This window comes from Manis javanica, chromosome 5, assembly GCF_040802235.1.
Source record: "Manis javanica isolate MJ-LG chromosome 5, MJ_LKY, whole genome shotgun sequence".
NCBI lineage: Eukaryota > Metazoa > Chordata > Mammalia > Pholidota > Manidae > Manis > Manis javanica.
This window is the reverse complement of record NC_133160.1, coordinates 116613418-116634408: the sequence shown is the minus strand read 5'-3', so window position 1 is coordinate 116634408 and position 20991 is coordinate 116613418. Positions and strand designations below refer to the sequence as shown.

Here is a 20991-nt window from a genome sequence, read left to right as displayed (position 1 = left end):
GCATATTGAAGAACTGTGTTACCTTGTGCCATGTGGTTCTTAGTTGTTGCACTGTTTGAGGTGGGTGCTAACAGGAAAACATGCTGGCCCATCTCCAGTTCTCACTGTGAGTGATTATGTTATTCAAAGCACCGTTCAGATGTTATCACTGCAGGAAGATTTTGTGGGCTCACTCTAGACATAGTTAAACACTTTAGCCTCTATATGTTGGGATGTGTTTTTCAGACTTCCTTGAACTTCTGTCAAATGCATTACAATGTGTATACAAATCTGAGTTCTAATCCAACTGTGGGCCCCTTGGTGGTGGGAACTATGTCATAGTTCTTGATATCCCCATAAACCAGCTTCTTGTCGGGATCACAGGGGACTCCTAGCAGTATGTTTGTTCTGTGCCTGTGCGTGTGTGTGCTACTCCCGGCCCCTTTGTTATCATCTTGTAAACTTTAGACTGTTAGGCTACTCTTTTTCTCTCAAAGATTTTGATTTCTGTGGCTGTATTCCTAAATGACTTTGTTCTATACTAGCAAAGCATATGTAATATCCAAAGGAAGTAAAACCTTACTTCCTATCCTTAGACGTAACATAATCTACAATTTCTCCAATGATCTCCAAGTAGAACATCCTTTGGATTTATATTCATAAAGACAAGGACTTTTTAAACTTTAAAGGACATGTTTTACCTCTTAATCACTTATTGTGTCCTTGCTTGTGTAGATGTTGAAGATAAAAATTGTCCTCACTGTCTCACCTTGAGCATGCTTAGTGGATTTCCCCATTTACCATCCGTCTCCACCACCAAGGCTGCCACTCACCTTCCTTTTTTGTGCCTTGTATCTTGTACATACAGTAAATCATTTGCTTCCACATCTGGCTTCAACTAATAATCTTTAAACCACTTAAAGGCAGATGTTCTGTCTTATTGTTTTCTCTAACACAAGGCCTATCATAGAATAGGTGTTCAGTGAATGTTTATTAAATATCAGTCTTCCAAACAAAGATACGAGCAAATGCGAAGACCTCAGGGTGGGAAAGAGCTTAGTGTGTTAGGGAAGAGATAGCAAGCCTGTGGGACTGCAACACGAGAATCAGTGATTCAAGACGAGGCCAAAGGGAGTGGAACCAGATCCCACAGAATCAAGGTTCTCAACCTTGGCATTACTGACACTGTGCATGATTCTTGGTGGTGGTGGCTATCCTGTGTACTGTAGGCTATTTAGCAGCATCTGGCATCTACCTCCTAGATGCCAATTGCACCCTTTCCCCCAAGTTGTGACAACCAAAAATGTCTTCAGACATTGGCTAATGTTCTCTGGGGTGGGGCAGGGGGAAATAGTTTTGGAAAGAAATACTGATATAGACCTTAGAGATGATTTTACAGTGTTTAGGTTTTATTCTAAGTGAAACAAGAAGCCATTGGTGGACTTTGAGCAGGGACGTGCCATGTTATAACTGAGATTTTTAAAGATTACTCTGTGAGGAGAGTGGGCCGTCAGAGACCAGAGGACATGAGGGACCTCAGTGGCGAGAGACGCACCGGGGGCCTGGTGTTGCAGTTGGTCTGAAGGAAGGAGGGGGCTTTGAGCCGAATTTTGAAGAAGAGGATGGGTTTAAACAGACATCAAGACATAGAAACTGAGTGCCAGTTTGAAGAGTGTCACCGAGTATGCAAGGCACATGCAGGGAATGAGGAAGCATCGGGAATCCTTTGAGGCCCTGGTGCAGGGTCAGATGTGGGGCCTCCGCCGGGCCCTTGTCATGTCTCCACTCTGTCCTGTGTGGCCTGCTCACCTCCCACTGCCCCCACTCCCTGGCATGCCAACTTGGATGGGCAGCATCACAGCTGCCTTTCGAACACTCCGTCTAGCAGCAGTAAGGATGGACGAGAGAGGTGTGAGATGTAGGTGGGCGGAGGACGGTGATGAGAGGCTGCTCTGTGATCCAGGTGGGGAACTGAGAATCTGAAAAAGGCAGTGGCAATAGGCAGAGGGGTAAAGAACAATTCATATAGTATTTCTGAAAAATGCTGTTTTCTATATTTCTTAGAGTACTGTTTCTATTTAAAAATGCCAATATTTGAATATTTTTATCCCATCCAAATCTAGTTATTCAGATACCTTTGGCTAAGACATCTTAGAAGTGGCTTGTTTTCCTATGTATAGGTTTGTTTTACAGGAGCAACTTCTCTAACATTACTGTTCGGGCTTTGGGGTCTTTATGGCAACAGCTGGGGTACCATAATTTTTTGAGCATAGTTTTTACTATTCTGGGTGCTTACTATATATAGGATACTGTATTAGACATTGTAAGCCTTGACCATTGAAATTTAGCAAAATAAATACATTATTTTTCCCCCTTAGACTCAGTTTCTTTACAGTCTCCCATCTGTCCATTGTCTTTTCCTGGTGCTGTTACTTTAGCTTAAGCCACATCATCTCCAGCCTGTACTAGGGCAGTGCTCCCATGTCTGTGCTCCCAGCCTCCACTCTTGACCACTTCCAGTACATCCTCTATCACCCAAGAGAGCCTTCCTTCTAAACAGAAATCATATCATATCACTTGCCTACTTGAAAGCCTTCAATGGCTCTTATACTCCAATGATTTTTAGCAAAACATATTTCTTAACTTCTCTAGCCTTATTTCCTACTTTTTCCATCTCCTCTGTACCAACTCTCTTTCATTTTCTCAAACTGGCAACCTATTTGCCTAGTTTTTTCTCCTGCTCCCCCATATCTCACCTCCCAGCTGGTTATGGCTCACACTCAAGGATTCAGCTTAAGTACTACCTCCTGTGCAAACCACCCCTGACTGTGGGCTGAATTGGGTTCTCCTCCTAGATGCTCCCATGGCACCCCAAGCTCACTCCAGCACAGACCTTTAATACTGTGGTATTGCAAATGCCTGTTGGCTTGTCCAGCTCTACCACTACATTGTAGACCACTTGAGAGCAAGGATTGTGCGCAATCTGTAATTCTACTTCTAGGATCTAGCAGAGTACCATTGAATGAATGAGTTAACATTCATTCATTTATCCAACAAACATTTATCTAGCGTGTCCACTTTGTGATGGAAACCATAACAGGTGTGGGGTTTCAGTGGTGAACAAACACACATGTGGCCCCTGTGCTCATGGAGCCTCTGGTCCATGAGGGAGAGAGGTGTCATTCCAGTAATCATGCAAAATGTGACATTGCACATGTGGCTGGTGCTATGAAGTAGATGTGATGGTGCTTTAAGAGTCTATAAGAGAGAGTTTGACCTAGTCCAGGAGGTACAGGGAGTTTCCTGAAGCAGTGGCACTTATACTGAGATCTAAAGCATTGGTAGGAATTAGCTAAATGAGGTTGGGTGGGAAGAATGTTCCAGTCGGGCACAGGAATCACTGTGTATGCATAGGCTTTACAAGAGGATGTAAGCTGACAAGAATGAATGCTTGAAGTAATCCAGGGGCTGCAGTGAGAGAGGCAGCTGCATCCCGGTGGAGCAGGCAATGCTTTTGGGTCACACTGATGATTTCCCCTTCCTTGTAAGAGCATCAAGAAGTCTGCACATTGTTGAGGGAAAGGAAGACTTTTTGAAAGGAGTGATGTTGGTGCACAGAGTAATTATGAATCTGTAATTATTTTATCCCAGGATTTTTGTTTACTTTGGTTGTTTTGCATAATTACCTTTATTTTCTACTTTCTAAAACCCTCATTCCACCCTCTTTGGTATTATGTAGTCCCTCTTTGCTAGTCTTTAGGATATCTTACTCAAACTTGTTTCAGTTGAAAGAGAGCAAAAAAGGATGGATATGGCTCCTGGTAGCATGCATGCCTTTTTCTGCAACAGCTATTTTTTTGACCCATCGATCTGGCCAGTGTGCACATCCTTAATTTATTGCAGTTTCCTTGGTGCCAAAATCTGAGGATCCTGCCCATTGGTTCCCATCTTGGTACCTCTTGTATGTCTTGAGGAATTTAGTCTAAATAGGGCCTGAAACTATGTGATATTCCAGCTATTGTTCACTGCTCCCTTTATCCCCACAGATGATTCACACTTCTACCAATTAACAAAGTTTTAATATTTTTGTGCGACTAGTTAAGAGTTTATAGTTGCATTCAGAAGAATGTAAACATGCTATTTGCCATTCATTTTCTGATAAACATGAATTGAGAATTGACTCTGCATCATGAACTCTGCTAAGGTATTCAGGATACAGAGAAAAATAGAGACAGTCCAGGTCTTCATGTTACTTATGGTCTAATGTCCAAGACAGATAAATACATATATAATGTCAAGACAGTGTGATGAGTGCTGTGATAGAGGATAGCAAAAAGTGCCAGGGGAATATAAAGGGGGAGAGCTAACCTAACTGGACCCACTCATCTCATCTGGGCTGATGTAGGAAAGACTACCAGAAAAGATAAAGGCAGAAAAGGTTAAGTCTTAAGGATGAGTAGGGCTGATTGAAGGGAAGAAGAAGGCAGGGTGGAGGTTATTCCAGGCACCCCAAAGGGTGCTGTATGGGCAAAGACACAAAGGCATCAGGGTGGAAGACGTATTTGAGGAACTGCATGTGGTTGGAAGTAGCCATGACATGGGTCCAGGCGGAAGAGGTGAAAATTGAGGCTGCGGGTATGATCAGGGGCCAGATTGCGAATGGACTACAATGAGGTCATAAGACAAACCCACAGGCAGGAGCAAGCAGACCCTCTAGGCTCTGCCTGAGGTACGGCGGATCCAGCCACTTCCTGTCACCTTGACTGCCATCCCCCTGAGTCTGACCATCACAGTCTGTTGCATCGACTGCGGTATTTGTCATTCAATTTTTGTTAAACATTAGCTGAGAATTGACTATCGATAATCACACGCTGGTCTTAGTGTCCTTGACTGTCTTCAATCTGTTCCTAGCACAGCAGACATAGTGCTTAGAACACAAGTAAATCATGTCACTCCTCCATTTAAAATTCTCCAGTGGCTTCCCATCGTACTCAGTATGCTAAGTACTTATTACTGTTTAAGATACTGTGTAGTTTATAGTTTACTTATTTATGTTTATTGTGTCCCTCAAGAGAATGAAAACACCTCAAATGCAGGAATCTTTGTCTGTTTTATTCACAGATATGCCACCAACCTAGAATTATGACTGTTTTAATAAGTTGGCAGTTAATATTTATTCAAAAATGAATTACTGAGACTCCAGCTATATCATGATTTTCACCTCATCACTCAGTATCAAACAAATTTATTTCAGCTCCTCCCCGCCTTTGCCCTCCCTTCCTTTACCCCTCCCATTCCCACTTCAAATCCTTACACTTTCAAACCATTTATACTGAAATGAACTGGTTTTATGAATATATATTAACCTATTTGTCTCTCAAGGAGATTTTCATTTTTAGTCAAGCCTGGACTGAGTAAATACACGCTTTTCTTTCTTGTGTCAGCTATCCTTGCTTGGGATGCGTTCTCTGAGGACTTGATTAGACCCATGTGTGCGAGGCAGGGGTGAAATCTTGGCATTTCAGTGAGAGGAGAGCGGTGTTCTGACTAACTGTAACAGGATCTGAACGATAACAGTCACCGGGTTCCTCGTGTAAATCACTCTCTCTGTTGAAAGCCGGCCTCTCGTTCCCTCAGATGGTCGCACTCTGGCTCTTGGTGTGGCTGCTTCCACGCTGTGAAAATGGACGCCTGTTTTCTCAGGCTCTGTAGGGGTATTAAGCATTTGGTTTCTTCATAAATAGAGCAGAGAAATATAACCATAGAATAACATTTTAGACACATTTAATAATATTTTTTTAGTGAGTAAAAGAGCTAGACCTTTTGTTACATTGTCTGCTCTTCCAGTCAGTAAATGTTATTGTGACCATTGGGCAGTGTTTGAAATCAGCCTATTCTGATTAAGGGGGTATTAATTAAGATAATGTTTTAGGTTGTTGAACGGTTATTTTCAAATACTAAGAAAGGTGAAAAGTGGTCTTCTACATCCCTTCTGAAGGTTGCTTTTGGATCCTTAGTCTACATAGGCTGAATACTGTCTAGGTGAAAAACAGTCAAGCAGAAGAAGGCAGAGTGCCTGCTTTTGAGGTGCTTGTCATGCTTATATTTACAACAATCAATACCACTGCTGTTATCATCACCTTTTATTGAGGCCTTACTATTCAACAACCATTACCATTTAAGTTCCTACAAGATGCTTTGCCTTTATTACATTATTGAATGGTTCCAGTAACTCTTCAAGGTAGCTGTATATCTCCATCGTTCTGATTGTAAAATTTGGATACAGAGAGAACAATTTACAATAAACAAATAATAAGCTGTGAATTGAACCAAGCTAATGGAGGTGGCATATGGCAGCTTTGTCTTTCACTGCTGGGGGAATAATGTGAGGAAATAAAGTCTCCTCCTTTGAGGAACTTACCTTCCAGTAGATATTTTTAGCAAGCAAAGTGAGTTGGTTTCTTTTGGTGATCTTAATTTCCATCTGGAAATATGACAAGAGAGAAATATGGTGTTTACAGCGTTTTATCCATATGGTTTTGTTCCCTCTTTCTGTAGAAAGGAGCTGGATATCACCTGGATCTCTTTTGGGTGGCCATTCTCATGGTGGTGTGCTCCTTCATGGCTCTCCCATGGTATGTGGCTGCCACTGTCATCTCCATTGCTCACATCGACAGCTTGAAGATGGAGACAGAGACTTCTGCACCTGGAGAACAACCAAAGTTTTTAGGAGTGAGGTATATCAGAGAAAAATGGCTCTACCAAACAAATCATGCACACATCTCTGTGTCAGTCATGAGGAAATGGGCAGATATGGAGAATGGGTGATGATTAATTTATTCCTGCACTTGCTGTTCTAGAAAGGAATAAATTTTCATTAGTGAGTTTTCAATAATTTTTGAGTTCACTTCTTTTATTACATAAATGTCCTTTGACTAATGAAGGGGTAAGTGATACAACGTCAAAGCGCAAACAGGTCATTCATTTTTTTCTTCAACCTATGGGGCATTTTGGTGCTGTGGTACTTGCTCTGTCACAATTATATAAAGGCCAAACCCTTTCATCATTCAGCTCTATTGAGACTCCCCAAAACTCTTGAGTCTGCTTATGATTTTTAAGATTCTGTGAAGGGAAAGGAATTCTTACTTTTTCAGTTCATTTTCTGTCCCCATAGCACTGAGAACCTTGACCTTCAGCTGTTAAATTTGGGTAGCCATGAAGGGCTTGTACAAGATGTTTATACTCTGTGCAGTGCTTTTTGCAGCAAAGCCTGCTTCTAAGTACTTGGGTGAATAACTCACATGACAGAGTCGTTGTTCCCCATGACACAATGGTGTGTGATTCTTTTTGGGTGAATAACTCACATGACAGAGTCGTTGTTCCCCATGACACAATGGTGTGTGATTCTTTTTGGGGCTGAGTGAGGAGCTGTTAGGTTGGAGTCATATTTGCTGAAAAAGTACTCTTGTTGTTTTAGATTTGAAAATTAGACTGATGGGATTTATTGCACTTAACAAAATTTCCCTGAGCTGTTTGTTAATCAGCATGTGGGACAATGTAATATCTGTCTCCTGTGAAAGAAGGTGTAATTACACAGCAGCAGAAGCTGTTTAAAAACAAGGGCTTCAGAGAGGCCAGTAATCGATGGACCAGGAGCTAGTGATTTTCTTTCTTTCTTTCTTGATTCTACAAGGGGCAAAGGTTTATCAGAATTGCTTTTCTTTTGATGAACTCAAATCACTTATTGCAGTAGTTTTAAGGAAAATTTTATAGTTATGTTGAGCTTATATGCTGCCCTCGAGGTATTAATTACATATGATACCAACACCTTTGCTGTTTTGACCAAACATTGATTTGGTGAATTTATAATCTTATTTGAAGATGAAAAGACAACAGTGTGTTTATGCAAACGAGTCGTAGACTGGTAATCTTTTGATTTGGTTTCAGGGAGCAGAGAGTCACTGGAACCCTTGTGTTTATTCTGACTGGCCTGTCTGTCTTCATGGCCCCCATCTTGAAGGTAAATAAATACCTGGGGTGCTCGCCGCTTCTTCTCAGAACACTGACAGATGATTGAACTTGTGAAGAGCAGAATCCTCATCTGCAGGATTTTCATCAGTTCTGTGACACACACGAAGCAGGAGTCAGAATGAGGACTTTACAAAACTTTTTTCTTGATTTCCTTTGCAGTCCTGTTATTATTGCTGCAGTCATGTGGTAATCATATTAAATGACTGATATCCAAACTTTGTGACCTTTGCAAATGACAGTTTCATACAGCTCTATCTGACTGATTAACCTTCCCTACCCCCACATATTTTACTCCCCTGTTCTCCCTACATCCTTTATTCACATCATTTTCCATTCACTTGTCCCTAAATCCCCACATTAAACTCCTAGATAAATGAATGACTCAGGATAACCATATTGTTAATTTTCTTCTTAATTATCTCTGTTTTTCTATTTTCTTTGAATCAGAAGGCCTAATATCCACAGAAGGAGATTAACAAGTAGAAAACTTTAGAAATGAGCTTTTAAGAAGAAAAATGATATGGTAGATTATTTAAAAAGTCAAGAGTCAAATATTATAGGTTTGATTGAGTGCTGAATAGCTACCTAAATAGATAAAACTTCTAAAGCCTATTTAGAAGCAGAGCTAGGACTAAAAAGGGTTGATGTATACCTGTAATGAAGTTTCCAGTTTCCCTTTGTGACACAAGCTTTTTATTTTTTTCTCTTACATAAGCAATAATAGCCAATTATTGATAATTTGTATGTTATGCTTTGCACTGCACTATAAAACATGAAAACCCCCATAGACCTAAAAGCTGTAAAGGGCCATTGTTAACAAGACCCTTCAGATTTTTCTCTGAAAGTTCTTATTTATTTTTAAGCAATTCTAATGTCCAGGGTTTTTCAAAATGCCTATTTTATTATGCAAGTAATGGAGTAATGCATGCTGATATAGAATTCCAACAATCCAAAGTACAGATCCTGCAAGGCAAAAGCCCTTCATTTCTCTCACATTGGCACATTTATAATTCAGTTGCTAATCAGATAAATTTAAGGAAAGTAGAACTATAATTTCTTAACCTACAGCTAATAATGCCTTTTGTTGTCAGAATATTTAGATTAATACATACATTATGCACAAAATACTTGTAAATGGTTAAAAGATTCAAAGATTCATCTTTTGTCCTAGATTTTTCACAATGACAATAGCAAATTAACTGAATTCATGTCTGATTGGAATTACGAAGGAATATTTATCTCATGGAACACCAGGGGAACTACTCTTTAACCACAAAGAACTTACTTCTGGTTATATACAGAGGACCTTAAAAGATCTTATGTTTTGCAGGGACAGAGGGAAATCTCTTATCACTTTTGCCAGCACAAAGCAAGTTGTGGTGGAGGTTTGAAGTTGTGAGTTTCACAGCATCAAATCCACTGCTGAAATGCTATAAGTTCCCCTGTGGCCCCATAGCCACCAGCACTTCAGGTGCTGGAGACCTGTGGGGACACCTTTTTACCACATAGTCAGTTGGACCTCATCTGGATGGATCAATTTTTAAAGAGGTCATTGTGGGCAATTATGACCCCACATTGTAGGAGGCTTTACTAGGAATGAATTTGCCCTGGGGTGCCCTGAAGCTGGGCTCATGTGACAGAATGGCAAGGTTTCTTTTATAAGGTCCCTTAGTGCTTAGCCACTAGGCAGGGATAAATAGAAATCTTTCTATCTGTTCAAATGTATTCATTATCCCCCACCCATTTTTTCTTCTATTTTTATATTATTTCTTTTCATTAATGCAGTATCAAATCCTAATTTAGAAAAGTCAGGTATGTTTAAAAGTTTTGTTGGTTTTTGTTGTTACAGCAAATTGGCTTTAATCTCAGAGAATCTGTCAGCTGAGTAATCATGTATGATTCCAAAGGGATGCAGTGAACAGACAGTGTATAAGTTGCTATTTTTAGGAAGAGCTACAAGACTCACATTTTCAGCAACGCCTCTTCTTAACTATTTTCTCACCCTGCACCCAAATATGGCTGCAGAGGAGTTACGGCTGAAAACTCTTTTGTTCTTTATTTTATAATGATTCTTTTTGCCCTGTTATGCAGAGCACCTTAGTAACTACAGGAACATATTAGAATACAGAAAAAAAAAAAACGAGAGAGCAATGTAAGGGATCAATCGCCATGAGCTTGCATTACCTTCGAGCTTTCTTCCTTGAGCAGCCCTTGCTATGGCTGACCCTCATTCAGCTGCTATTATCCATAGTTGTGGTCATTTCCACCTGGCAACTTTGGGTCAGTGCAAAGAGTCGTACAAATCATAGCAAACATTTTTATTGGGCAAGGTTTTACCCAAAATGTGGGAAATGAAATTGTTTTGTTCACGTAGTTTCCAGCATGTTGTGGAACACTTAGATTTAAAACCAGCAATAAAATAGTCTAGGATTGACTATCTTGATTCTTCACTTTAGTGAGCAAGGCTCTTCCTTACTCAGGACTCACAGCTAACTTTAGATCAGGTGCCTTTCTTACCATTGCAGTTTGGTAAATCATATGCATTCACCACAGAGCCCTTGATAGCTTGTCTGAAAAGTCAATACAGGAAGAAGCTGACATTGAGGGTACAGTTTAACTACAACTAAGTTATGACTAAGTAAAAGTCAAGATTAACTATTAACCTCAGAATTCACATAGAAAGTGGTATCAGAGGTTATTGTAGAGGAGGAAACATTTTTCCTTCACCATGTGACCATATTTTAAAGGAACTGGTGATAACTTTAGAGGATGGTTTTATATCAAAGTGTGCCATTAAAAGGCAGATGAGATGAGTAGGATCAAGAGAAATGTGTAACTTTTACTTTTTCAAACGACATGGCTCATCACCTTCCCTGCCCAGCTCCCTGAACCCCTCACAAGTTTAGGGGTCTCTAATGACCCTAGTAATTTCTTCCCAGGCGTTAAGTGGTGTAAGTAGTCGTTCCTCATGCCTACTTATGCAGGCTACTTTGAACATGAAATGTATGACCTCCGTTTGGATGTATTTGCTGAAATCTATCTTTTTACTGGAAGAATGTAAGGAATCACAGTGCAGTAGCTTTAAGTTCACCAGGATACCCTGTGACCTTAGCCAGCTCCAGTCGTACATGCCTCACATCTCACCACTGACTCAGTACAGAACTGTTGGGAAGCAGGGAGAACTGGCTTCCCAGGCTGGTTAAACAGTTTACATCTGTGTTTCTGCAGCAGAATTATTGCCTGTTATGCTAGTGTGCTGTAGGGGAGATGAGGGGAGACGGAAGAGCCACAGAAAGATGAAAGGCAGTTCCTGGAGCTTACTTTTTCCATTCATCTGGCAAACTGAAAGACAGATCAAGTAAAGTTCACTGCTGCTTCTGTTGCGTGTGCTGGACTTGGTTTATCTTTAACATGAGGAGGGCCCAAAAGTCACTTTTCAGATTTGCTGGTGTTCTCAGTGTGGAGGATAGGCTTTAACTTGTGTTTGTTGAGCTCCTACAGTGTGCCCCACCCTCTGCTCAATGGGGGGAACCAGGAGAAATGGCAATGAAGATGATGATGAAGATAATGATTATAATAGCTCCCGTTTATTGCGCTTGGCATTGACTGAGGGTTCTGCACGGATTTTATTTCATTCTCCAATGAAACCTATGAAAAATATAATTGTATCCATTTTACAGATAAGAAAAATTATGAATAACTTGCCAGATCAAAAAGTTCTTAAATGGTAGAGTCAGGATTTGAACTTGTTCAGTTCCAGCTCCAAAGCCTGATCTCAGAACCATAATGGTTTATCACCTTCTAACATAAAACACTGTTTGCCCTCAAAGAACTCAGATACTTTCATTTCCCATGAAATGATCTTACCTAGCTTTTTTGATGCAATTTTCAATTCTCATATGTAAAGAGAAATGTGGCATTTTCACAAATTCCTCATCCTACCTCACTCCACGGTTTCTTCAGTGACAAGGGCCAGATTGCAAGTCAGTGACTGCTCTAAGGCTTAAGGACATTAGGCTGTTATTTTAATAGTGTGTTCCTGAAAACAGTTACTGTAGTTCAAAGGGCAATATTGCAGAACTTAAATAAACCAAGACTTCGAATCTGACTTTTGCAGCCATCCTTCGGGCCAGTCCTCCCACGACCCCTGCCCCCACCAGGGAGGGAACAAAGAGAGTTGAGTTTTCATTTGCAGGTTTCTCAGCTTGCCAGTGATGTTCCTGATAATAATCACAGCAATACCACATTTACCACTTATCGAGTATTATGACCAGGCCCTGAACCAAGTGTTATCTGTTATATAATCTTTATCATAACTTCTACATAGATGCAAATATTGAGGATAGAAGTTGATCATTTACTTTGGATTCTGCAATGCATGGAACCAGAATTGGAACCCAGGTCTAACTTCTGTGCCTGAGCTTTTAATGAGCACCTCAGTCTGGGTGTCTCTCTCTCTCACTCACACACGCACGTGCACGTGCACTTGTGCGATGACAGCTCTTCTGCTGGCAGGCCTCACTCCTGTGCTGAATTCTGTGCTGTGGACAGCTACAACCTACCTGTATTATTACATTTAAATTTTCACATCTTTTTCTTATGGGAATATTCTAACATTATCAGAAAATCAAAGGGAGGGTTAAGGGGGAAAAAGCATGGAATTACATTCACCAGAATTTGAAAATTTGGTGACATAGTCTCAGTATGTTACATCTTCATTTGGCTTCATCTCAATTTCATTATCCTATCTGGTTATAGGATCACATATTTAATTTTTTCATGTTTAATGTTTATTAAAAGCATTGTAATATTTATTGATAATTATGCTTTTTGGCTTTCTGAGTATGGTTGATTATGTAATTCTCTTTGCATAATTTCATCATTTGGCAATTCTTGATATGCCTAGGAGTCTAGTATATACTTTTTTTTTTTTTGGTTTCAATTTCTCCTGTCTTGCTTTATAAAAATGTCTTCCTGCTATTACTATGCATATTATACTAGTTTAATTTAAAATGGGATCCCATCTTTTTAAAACATATTATTCTTTTCCTTCCTTTGGGAGGATAGAAATTTCTATTATGATGAGTGATTCTATTGTGATGAATTTTTAAGGACTGACCTTCTGATATGACTCATGAACCAAATCTAATGAAAAAATATTCTCTAAACCAGTAATTCTGTCAAATTTCATCAAGATTTCCAAACTAGACAATTTTTATTGAGACACTACACTATCATAAAGAAAATGGTGAATTTCATAAGCTACTGTGTAACATTGAGGTTGGCCAAAAATCTAATTAATAGCCTTCTTTATATATACACCTTATGGTAATAGCCTTTCTTATATGTTCATTATAGGAAAAATGTATCCTTTTCACCAAAGAATTTTTAAAAAAGCATATCTAAAACTATTTTCCTGCCCATACCCCATTCTGAATTAGCAATATCTTCTGATTTATTCTGTGGCAGACTTGGTGATAACCTGTCATCATAACTTTAGAAAGAATAGACTTAGGCACCAGGGCACCAATGCCCTTCACTCTGGCATTTGAACTACAATAGAGAAAATATTTAGTTAAACATAGGTGAGGGGTGGATATATAAGGCTTAGCTTGCCTTTGTGATTACTTTCTTTCAAGCCAGAAAACACTTTACTCAGATTAAAAAGTAACTACCACAGGATTTCTAACTAGTTTCCAGTGGACTCTACTTCTGTTTTCCCCTCCCAGCTGTCCTTCCTTCCCGAGGAATTAGAAATAAAATGACAAGAAAGAAATTGTTATATATTAAAGAAAAACATGGGAGTATGCTTGCCTGAAGAAGATATTTTAAAATTTAAGAACTGAGCCAAAGCTATAAAATGCCCCCTTTGTTAGTATTATTTTTTATTATTGTAGATTTGTACAGAGGAATCATAAGGAATGGCAGCATGCCCATTCTGAAGGAAATCAAGGCACATGTCAGAACTCAGGCAGCTTGAACGTGATGTGCTCACCTCCGTGTGGTGACTGTGGGGTGTTACAGCACACCACTTTCCCACCACTCACTGTCCGTCCCACCCTCTTCAATATTAGATGTCATTCATTTTTTTCCTGAGATCAATATCAAATCAGCTATGTTAAAATTGTGAGTCATGTTTAGAAGAAGCATGTGATGTTTCATAAAAATAAGCATATTTATTCCACCTAAATTTAATGATTCCTCCAGCAACCAATAACAATTGGAGACAGTGATGACATGTTTAGAGTTTACTGCTTCTCCAGTAGTGGCCAAGGGGTCTCAGGTACAGATCTGTTTTAGATAATTTCCAGGAGAGGCAGAAGTTTTGCTTCACTTAATATATGCATTAGTTCTTTAAAATTCCTCTAAAGTCATACTGTTTTGTGGCTACAATAGGCTGCTTTACGTAGATTTGGGAAGATCGGATTTCATTGATTGTGGTTTTTGAGAACTCTTGAAATTACCTGAACTTTTCACAACCCAAACTTAAAAACCTTTTGCTGTCCAGATAGAAGACTTCCCAGAAATAGAATCATTGTTGATAGTACAATGCAGTATTAGACATTTCAAAGGTCTAGGAATAGATAAAACTTGCAAACATCACATTAGGACTTCCCATTGTTAAAACATTTCGTATTATTGTAAAAAACTCTTGCTAATTAATGCACAAAAATGTATTAATTCAGTTTGAAAAGATGTGTATTAATACATGTGTGTAGTTAATTGCTTCCAGATGCTTAGCACTCCTTTCAAGCTGTGTTCTCATTAGTTAGTCCTCTTAATATTCCTGAGAGGAAGAGAGGGGACCGTCATTTGATGTTTACTTAATTGAAAGAGGCATTTACACACCAACCTGATAGATCATTTGGCAAAAATTACTGTGGAAAAAAATAAACAGACTGCTGTGAAAGAAACTTGGTCTCAGGAGAGAGGCAGCTCTCTACCTCTCTATCTCACAGTCTATGGAAGCATCTAGTTTACCTAGTCATTCCTTTTAAGGGGAAATGGAAACAGAAAGTTCTTTTCCCATTAAAATTAAAATTTTTGTGAAGGTCATGCATGCTCACTGTAAAAGAAAAATGCAAACAGGCATCAAATGAAAATTGAAGTTCTCCTTCATCCTCCATTTATTTCCAGTACCAAGGGTTTAAAAGTTTATCAATGATGAGTAAAGTACACTAATTAGAGGTCACTCTGTTATTATGTCTATTTTAATTTTAGTTTCAGATTTGCCTTTATTTAAGCAATCTCTTTCCATAACTGTTTTTATTACTATTGTTCTTAACTTTTCTCCAATATTTTCCCCTTTCTAGTTTATTCCCATGCCTGTCCTATATGGAGTGTTCCTGTATATGGGGGTAGCATCCCTCAATGGTGTGCAGGTAAGTTTTCCATAGCAATCTAAGTATAGTCATGTTTTTCTAATGGTTAGAACAGTCCAGTAATGGATCTTTGAAGACAAGTGTGCTAATCATTAACTGCTTAGTTTTTAAAATGCATTTATTTGCTACATTCTCCATCTATCTGCTTTTCATTTCTCATTTAACAGAGTGATCTTCTGTTAAGAAATATTATCATATATACCCATTCTTGAAATAAGCTGGTAAGGGTCATTTGACTAAGAAAGTGAGAGAATTGTGACCTCCCTCCCTTCCTTCGTAGAAAGAACTTTAACCTTTGCAGTGTACTCCTCCATATACTATTTATCAGTTTGCCTGTTCTCTGTACTAAGAACAGGTTATTGTGATTGGATTTGCTTTTCACACAGCTGAGATCAGTGATCAAAAGTATTGTACCAAGTAAAGAATAAAGTCAATGTGGTTTATGCGCTCCTTTTGTTGCAAACTTCAGCTCTTCACAACATGGGTAAAATTGGACGCTTTGAAAAAAATCATTAGGGAATACTCTGTAAGGGACTTTGTCTTTCAATGGAGGCTTAATTTAATTGGCACCAGGAAACTGGAAGTACTTCTGCTGCTTTCCAGCACCTTGTTAATTGTGGCCTTATTTAGCACTTAGTAATGTTCTAATGGGAAAAGACTGCATGTTCTGTGAACATCATAAGAATCTATTTAAACCCCTTCATAATGGTCCCTGTTTTCATTTATTGAATTTAGATTAATTTGGTTTTAGAGTCAGAGAGAACTGGCAAGTGGCCCGATCCCAAAAAAGAGAAAAGGCTATTTTTTCTTTGTTCAGGTCCACTGAGTAGCGTTCTTCCTCATTTGGATATTTGCTACAAAGTAGCAGGTGGTTCTTCATAGACTGGACTGGGTGAATGTGAATGTGGCCCCTGAAACGTTTGGGAAGTAAAAATATGTAACAAACACTTAATTTTTACCTGGCATTATAATATTCTGTTTTCTCTTAAATGGCAAGATATGAAACTAATATGGCCCCCAAACTAACGATTATTTTTGTTTGGTCTTGATAGGTCAGTCTAGATCAGAAGTTTGATTTTATGTGGTCTAGATGCCTAGTTGATGATTGGAGCTCAGTGTGCATTTATTAAATTAAATACAAGAAAAAAATCAATGATTTCCTGATGGGAAACAGATCCTTTGGTGAAGGGACAGTGAGCAGATGTCTTCAGTTCTTCAGTGCTGTTGCCCCATTGCCTTTTCTCTTTTCCTTACTTTTCTCTTGACTCTTCCTCATTTAGACCTTTGGCAAGATTTGATTTAACAAGAAATTTTGTGACCCAGTCTTTATAGATTGCAAGACCACCACCAGTCAAAAATAGGTCCAGAGGGAGAACAAAAAAATATAGGTTAGACAGGAAGTCACTTAAGAGAAGATTGTCTGTGATAGTCTAATTCACTTTTACACCTCTTCCTTTCCTCTAGAAAGAGAGTAGGGATTCCATTTCAGAGTTCTTATGATATAACAAGTCAATTCATTAGCTATTTACTGAGCATCTTCTATCTGAAAGATCCTATGCTAGGTACTTACATAGCACCTTTATCATCATTAACAATATAAACTCATCAGTTATTTGTGGCACAGCACCTAGCACACAGGTGCTCAGCAGTCACTTTAGTATCTGTTTATACATGGCAGTGTGATAGCCTCTTCCAGATTCAGATATCTAATTGTTGGTTCTCTGAAACTCATTGTAATATTCCCATGGCTTTTCTCTGAAAACAAATGGCAATGAATTGCTGAAGGTATTGGTTCAGTTATACCACAGATAATGTGGAATTTGTGGAATTTATGAAAATACTGATGTACTCCCATTTTCAAGTTGGATACTTCCTTTATATCCTTGATACATTCCTGAAAAGTATATGATGCATAGTAGCAACTCTTCTTCTTTCAGATAAGACAATTGAGGCAGAGTGGGATACATGAATTAAATGTCTTCTTTCAGCATATCATAATGGTCACAAGATCCTCTCTCCTGTGACTCAGATAGTAAAAATAGAAAGGAAAAGAGGAGCTTCAAGAATGTATACATTGCCTGTGACTATTCTTTCTGGGCCCCTTCATCTCATATGTCTCATAACATTCTTGCAAAATAACAAAAGTCAGAAGACTTGGACTATGTCTTACTGCACTTGACTAAATCTCTACACTCCCTGACCAGTGTTCTCTAAAAAGGACACTGTTTGCCTAAATCACAGAGTATAAGGCACTAGTGGTTAGTTAGGCATAATGGAAATGACTTGTGTATCAGCTTTTCAAGTAATGCATTTACCCTCTCTTCCCCTTTTCTCCCCAGTTCATGGATCGTCTGAAGCTGCTGCTGATGCCCCTGAAACACCAGCCTGACTTTATCTACCTGCGCCATGTCCCCCTGCGCAGAGTCCACCTGTTCACTTTCCTGCAGGTGTTGTGTCTAGCCCTGCTCTGGATCCTCAAGTCAACTGTGGCTGCTATTATTTTTCCAGTCATGGTAGGGATTCCTTGCATTGAACCTACCCGTAGAGTCACACCAATATCACATGATTATTGTAATATGGAAGGCAAATGTATCTTTTATGTATGGTTCTAGCTTTTTCCAACTTTGGCCAAATCCCTTTGATCTGATCTGTTGTGGTTTAAGGTCCCTATGTGTGTGGCTGTTGGTGCTGAACTTGAGGGTCAGAGTCAGCTGAGTTCAGACACCAGCTCTGGCTGGCTTGTGAGGTTCCCTGAGCTGCCATGAACTTATCAGCTAAGTGGGGATGGCATTGTTATTTTTATTCTGAGCATCAATAATGAATATCAAGTGTACAGCACAATGCCTGACATGTAGTAGATGCAGGGCAAGTTAGTTATCTTTAAGATACTGTTGTACAGTAGAATCAACCCAAATAACAAAGTACAATACACTTAAGTCCAAATAATCAAGAACAAGATCAGCAAATTATGAAAGGGTGGCCAGTGAATTAGAGGAAATGGAGTGAGAAGTTCAGTTTTTGAAGTTCTTGCTAGTTTTGAAATTCATGCCGAGTTTAAGGATAACTCTGGGCTATCTTTATCATGATATGATGAGAAGCAAGATAAAATAACTCATGTTCCACTCTGAATCACAAGTAAAAAGAGGGAAAAAAAGGAAATGCTAACTCTGTATTTGATGTCATCCATGAATTTTATACTTTCCCATAGCTTTCCACTGCTTGCTGGAAAACTCACAAGCATACACTTGAAACAAGTCTCAAAACCAGTCCTACATCTGTTCTGTTTCCCCTACAGCTTTGGAAACAGAATTGTCAAACACAAACCATATTTTAGTTTTTATAAAAATTCTCTTGCTGTCAGCCCAGGATTATTATTTTCTTTTATGTATGTTTGTTGCTCTTAATTGATTTTTCTCCAGAGAAGCAGGAAAAATGTAGTATAAAATATTGGTGATACTTCTAGAGTCAGACTTTTTTTTCCTCTATGATCCTTCCTATCTCTTTCTTTTTTCTTAAACTCTATTAAACTTACTGGAAAGCACACTAGTGTGAGAAATGACTCCCATTTGCCTGTTGATATAATCTACCTTTTAGTTTTGCTAAAACCAAGAAAAGCAAAATCTTAGACTTGGATAAATTTGAGATGTATCTAGTAAATCACTTATTATGCTAAAAAAGTCAATGTTTTACTTTATAAAGTTTTTTTTATCTTTTCAGAGCTTTTATTTGATCAACGAAATGTCATGTACTGTCAGTGGGGCAGATGTTATTAATTTCTTTAGGAGATGAGGAAACTGACATATAAGGAATATGATGTGGATAAAGACAACTGTTTGAGACAGTCACAACTCTTCCATCCCAGTGAATTCTGATTTTACTGTTGAGCAAAGACATCTTTAATGTACCCTCATCACTCTTCTAAAGCAATTAATAGAATCAGAGATACATAGTTTAAGAGTGCTAATTTTAGGGGCAGATAGCTGGGACCCTTTGTATTTTTCTTTATCTATCTTTGTGATGTTGGATTGCATACTTATGTTTCTAAGCTTCAGTATCCTCAGCTGTTAAAATGGAGATTGTAATCTCTACTTTTGAGTCTGTTATGGGCAGTCATAAGAAAATGCTGCTTAAAAGTTTAGCACAGCATCTGACATGGTTAAGTATCCAGTTAGTGGAAGTGCCTGGTAGATTAGGTAGTCTATGAATATTCAAATACTTCATTAATACTTTGAAGATATCTTAGTGTACTGCATGTTATATAGATATTCTTGATTTTCAGAAACCTGTATAGTGTTTTAATTTTGAATAATTAGCAATTAAATGCAGGCTGTTTTTTCCCCTTAAGCTTTCAGGTTATCCTAGTAAAAATCTGACATGGAAGGAAATGGTTTAAAAATAATCCTTTCACATTGAAATTCTAAGTGAATATGATTACACATTTCCATGAACAAAACTTAGGTTTCACTTAAGACTTTTATAAGCCAATTTTCCCCATGAAGAAAATGTTTATGGTCCATTTAATATAAGTCCATTTAAGCTAGGTGAATTCTATTATACTCTAGCCTTATACAAAGTAGGGTTATACTGCTCTTTATAGGGCAGTACTAATACTCACAATGACTTCAGCTGACATGGTGTCTTTCATATTTCTTATATTTAACCTTCTAGATCTTGGCACTTGTAGCTGTCAGAAAAGGCATGGACTACCTCTTCTCCCAGCATGACCTCAGCTTCCTAGATGATGTCATTCCAGAAAAGGACAAGAAAAAGAAGGAAGATGAAAAGAAAAAGAAAAAGAAAAAAGGAAGTCTGGACAGTGACAATGATGATGTAAGGAACTTTCCAGAATTCCAAAGCAAAGCTAGTTAAAGAAACAAATGTGAAAATGTACATTTTTTATCCCTTATGTGAGATGCAGAGCTGAGTTCCAAGAATGTTTATCTGGCCATGTTACATGTCACTCCTAACTTTCCTTTGCCCTTCATTTTTTCTCCTAGGTTTTTTATATTTTCTGAAAATTTTCTGTAACCATTAGTACATGGAAGTAATAGTGATAAAATGACTTCTATAAAAAAAATAAAAGGCCCTCCACTTCTAAAGAACTCCAATTTCATAGATTAAAAAAAAAGTTTGCTCAGTAATGCTATAAAATGTATTTAGCAAGTGCTATCGATAATCCAGGATTTAATTTGAGATAATAACTCAGTTTTGTGTAATTTTAAGACTAATCTGGACAATACGGGTGACCTTGTCACCTATGACCTATGTGTCTCTCTGAGCAGGCTGTCAACCAAAGCTGTCTGCTCCTGTACTTACCCTCACATTAGACTTCGACATGATATAGGATTATTTCTCTCTAACCCTTCAATGCAAAGGAAAGGACATTTGGAGTGTAGTTCTTTTTACATAATTGTAATAGTCAGGGTCATAGTCTAGACGATCCTCCTGCAGTTGGGTTGTTGAGTTGAGAAATAAAATGACTGCCTGTTTTTTGTGTAAAAGGTCATTGCACAGAAATACAGATATACTCCAAAGGGGGTCTGTGATCAGTGCCAAGAGAAAAGCTGGAATTTGTTTAACACACATAAACATACACACA

The 20991-nt window shown here is 38.5% G+C and overlaps 1 protein-coding gene across 5 annotated transcripts in view; it reads left to right on the top strand.

The window, feature by feature from the left end:
- SLC4A4 (solute carrier family 4 member 4) overlaps nt 1-20991 on the top strand; it is a 324410-nt gene that overhangs the window by 293392 nt on the left and 10027 nt on the right. For all 5 annotated transcript variants that reach the window (XM_073237483.1, XM_073237479.1, XM_073237482.1 and 2 more), the window contains 5 exons: nt 6538-6716; nt 7927-7999; nt 15324-15392; nt 17732-17905; nt 20061-20222. In XM_073237483.1, coding sequence (XP_073093584.1) covers nt 6538-6716; nt 7927-7999; nt 15324-15392; nt 17732-17905; nt 20061-20222 — 657 coding nt within the window. The remainder of the gene's footprint in view (nt 1-6537; nt 6717-7926; nt 8000-15323; nt 15393-17731; nt 17906-20060; nt 20223-20991) is intronic.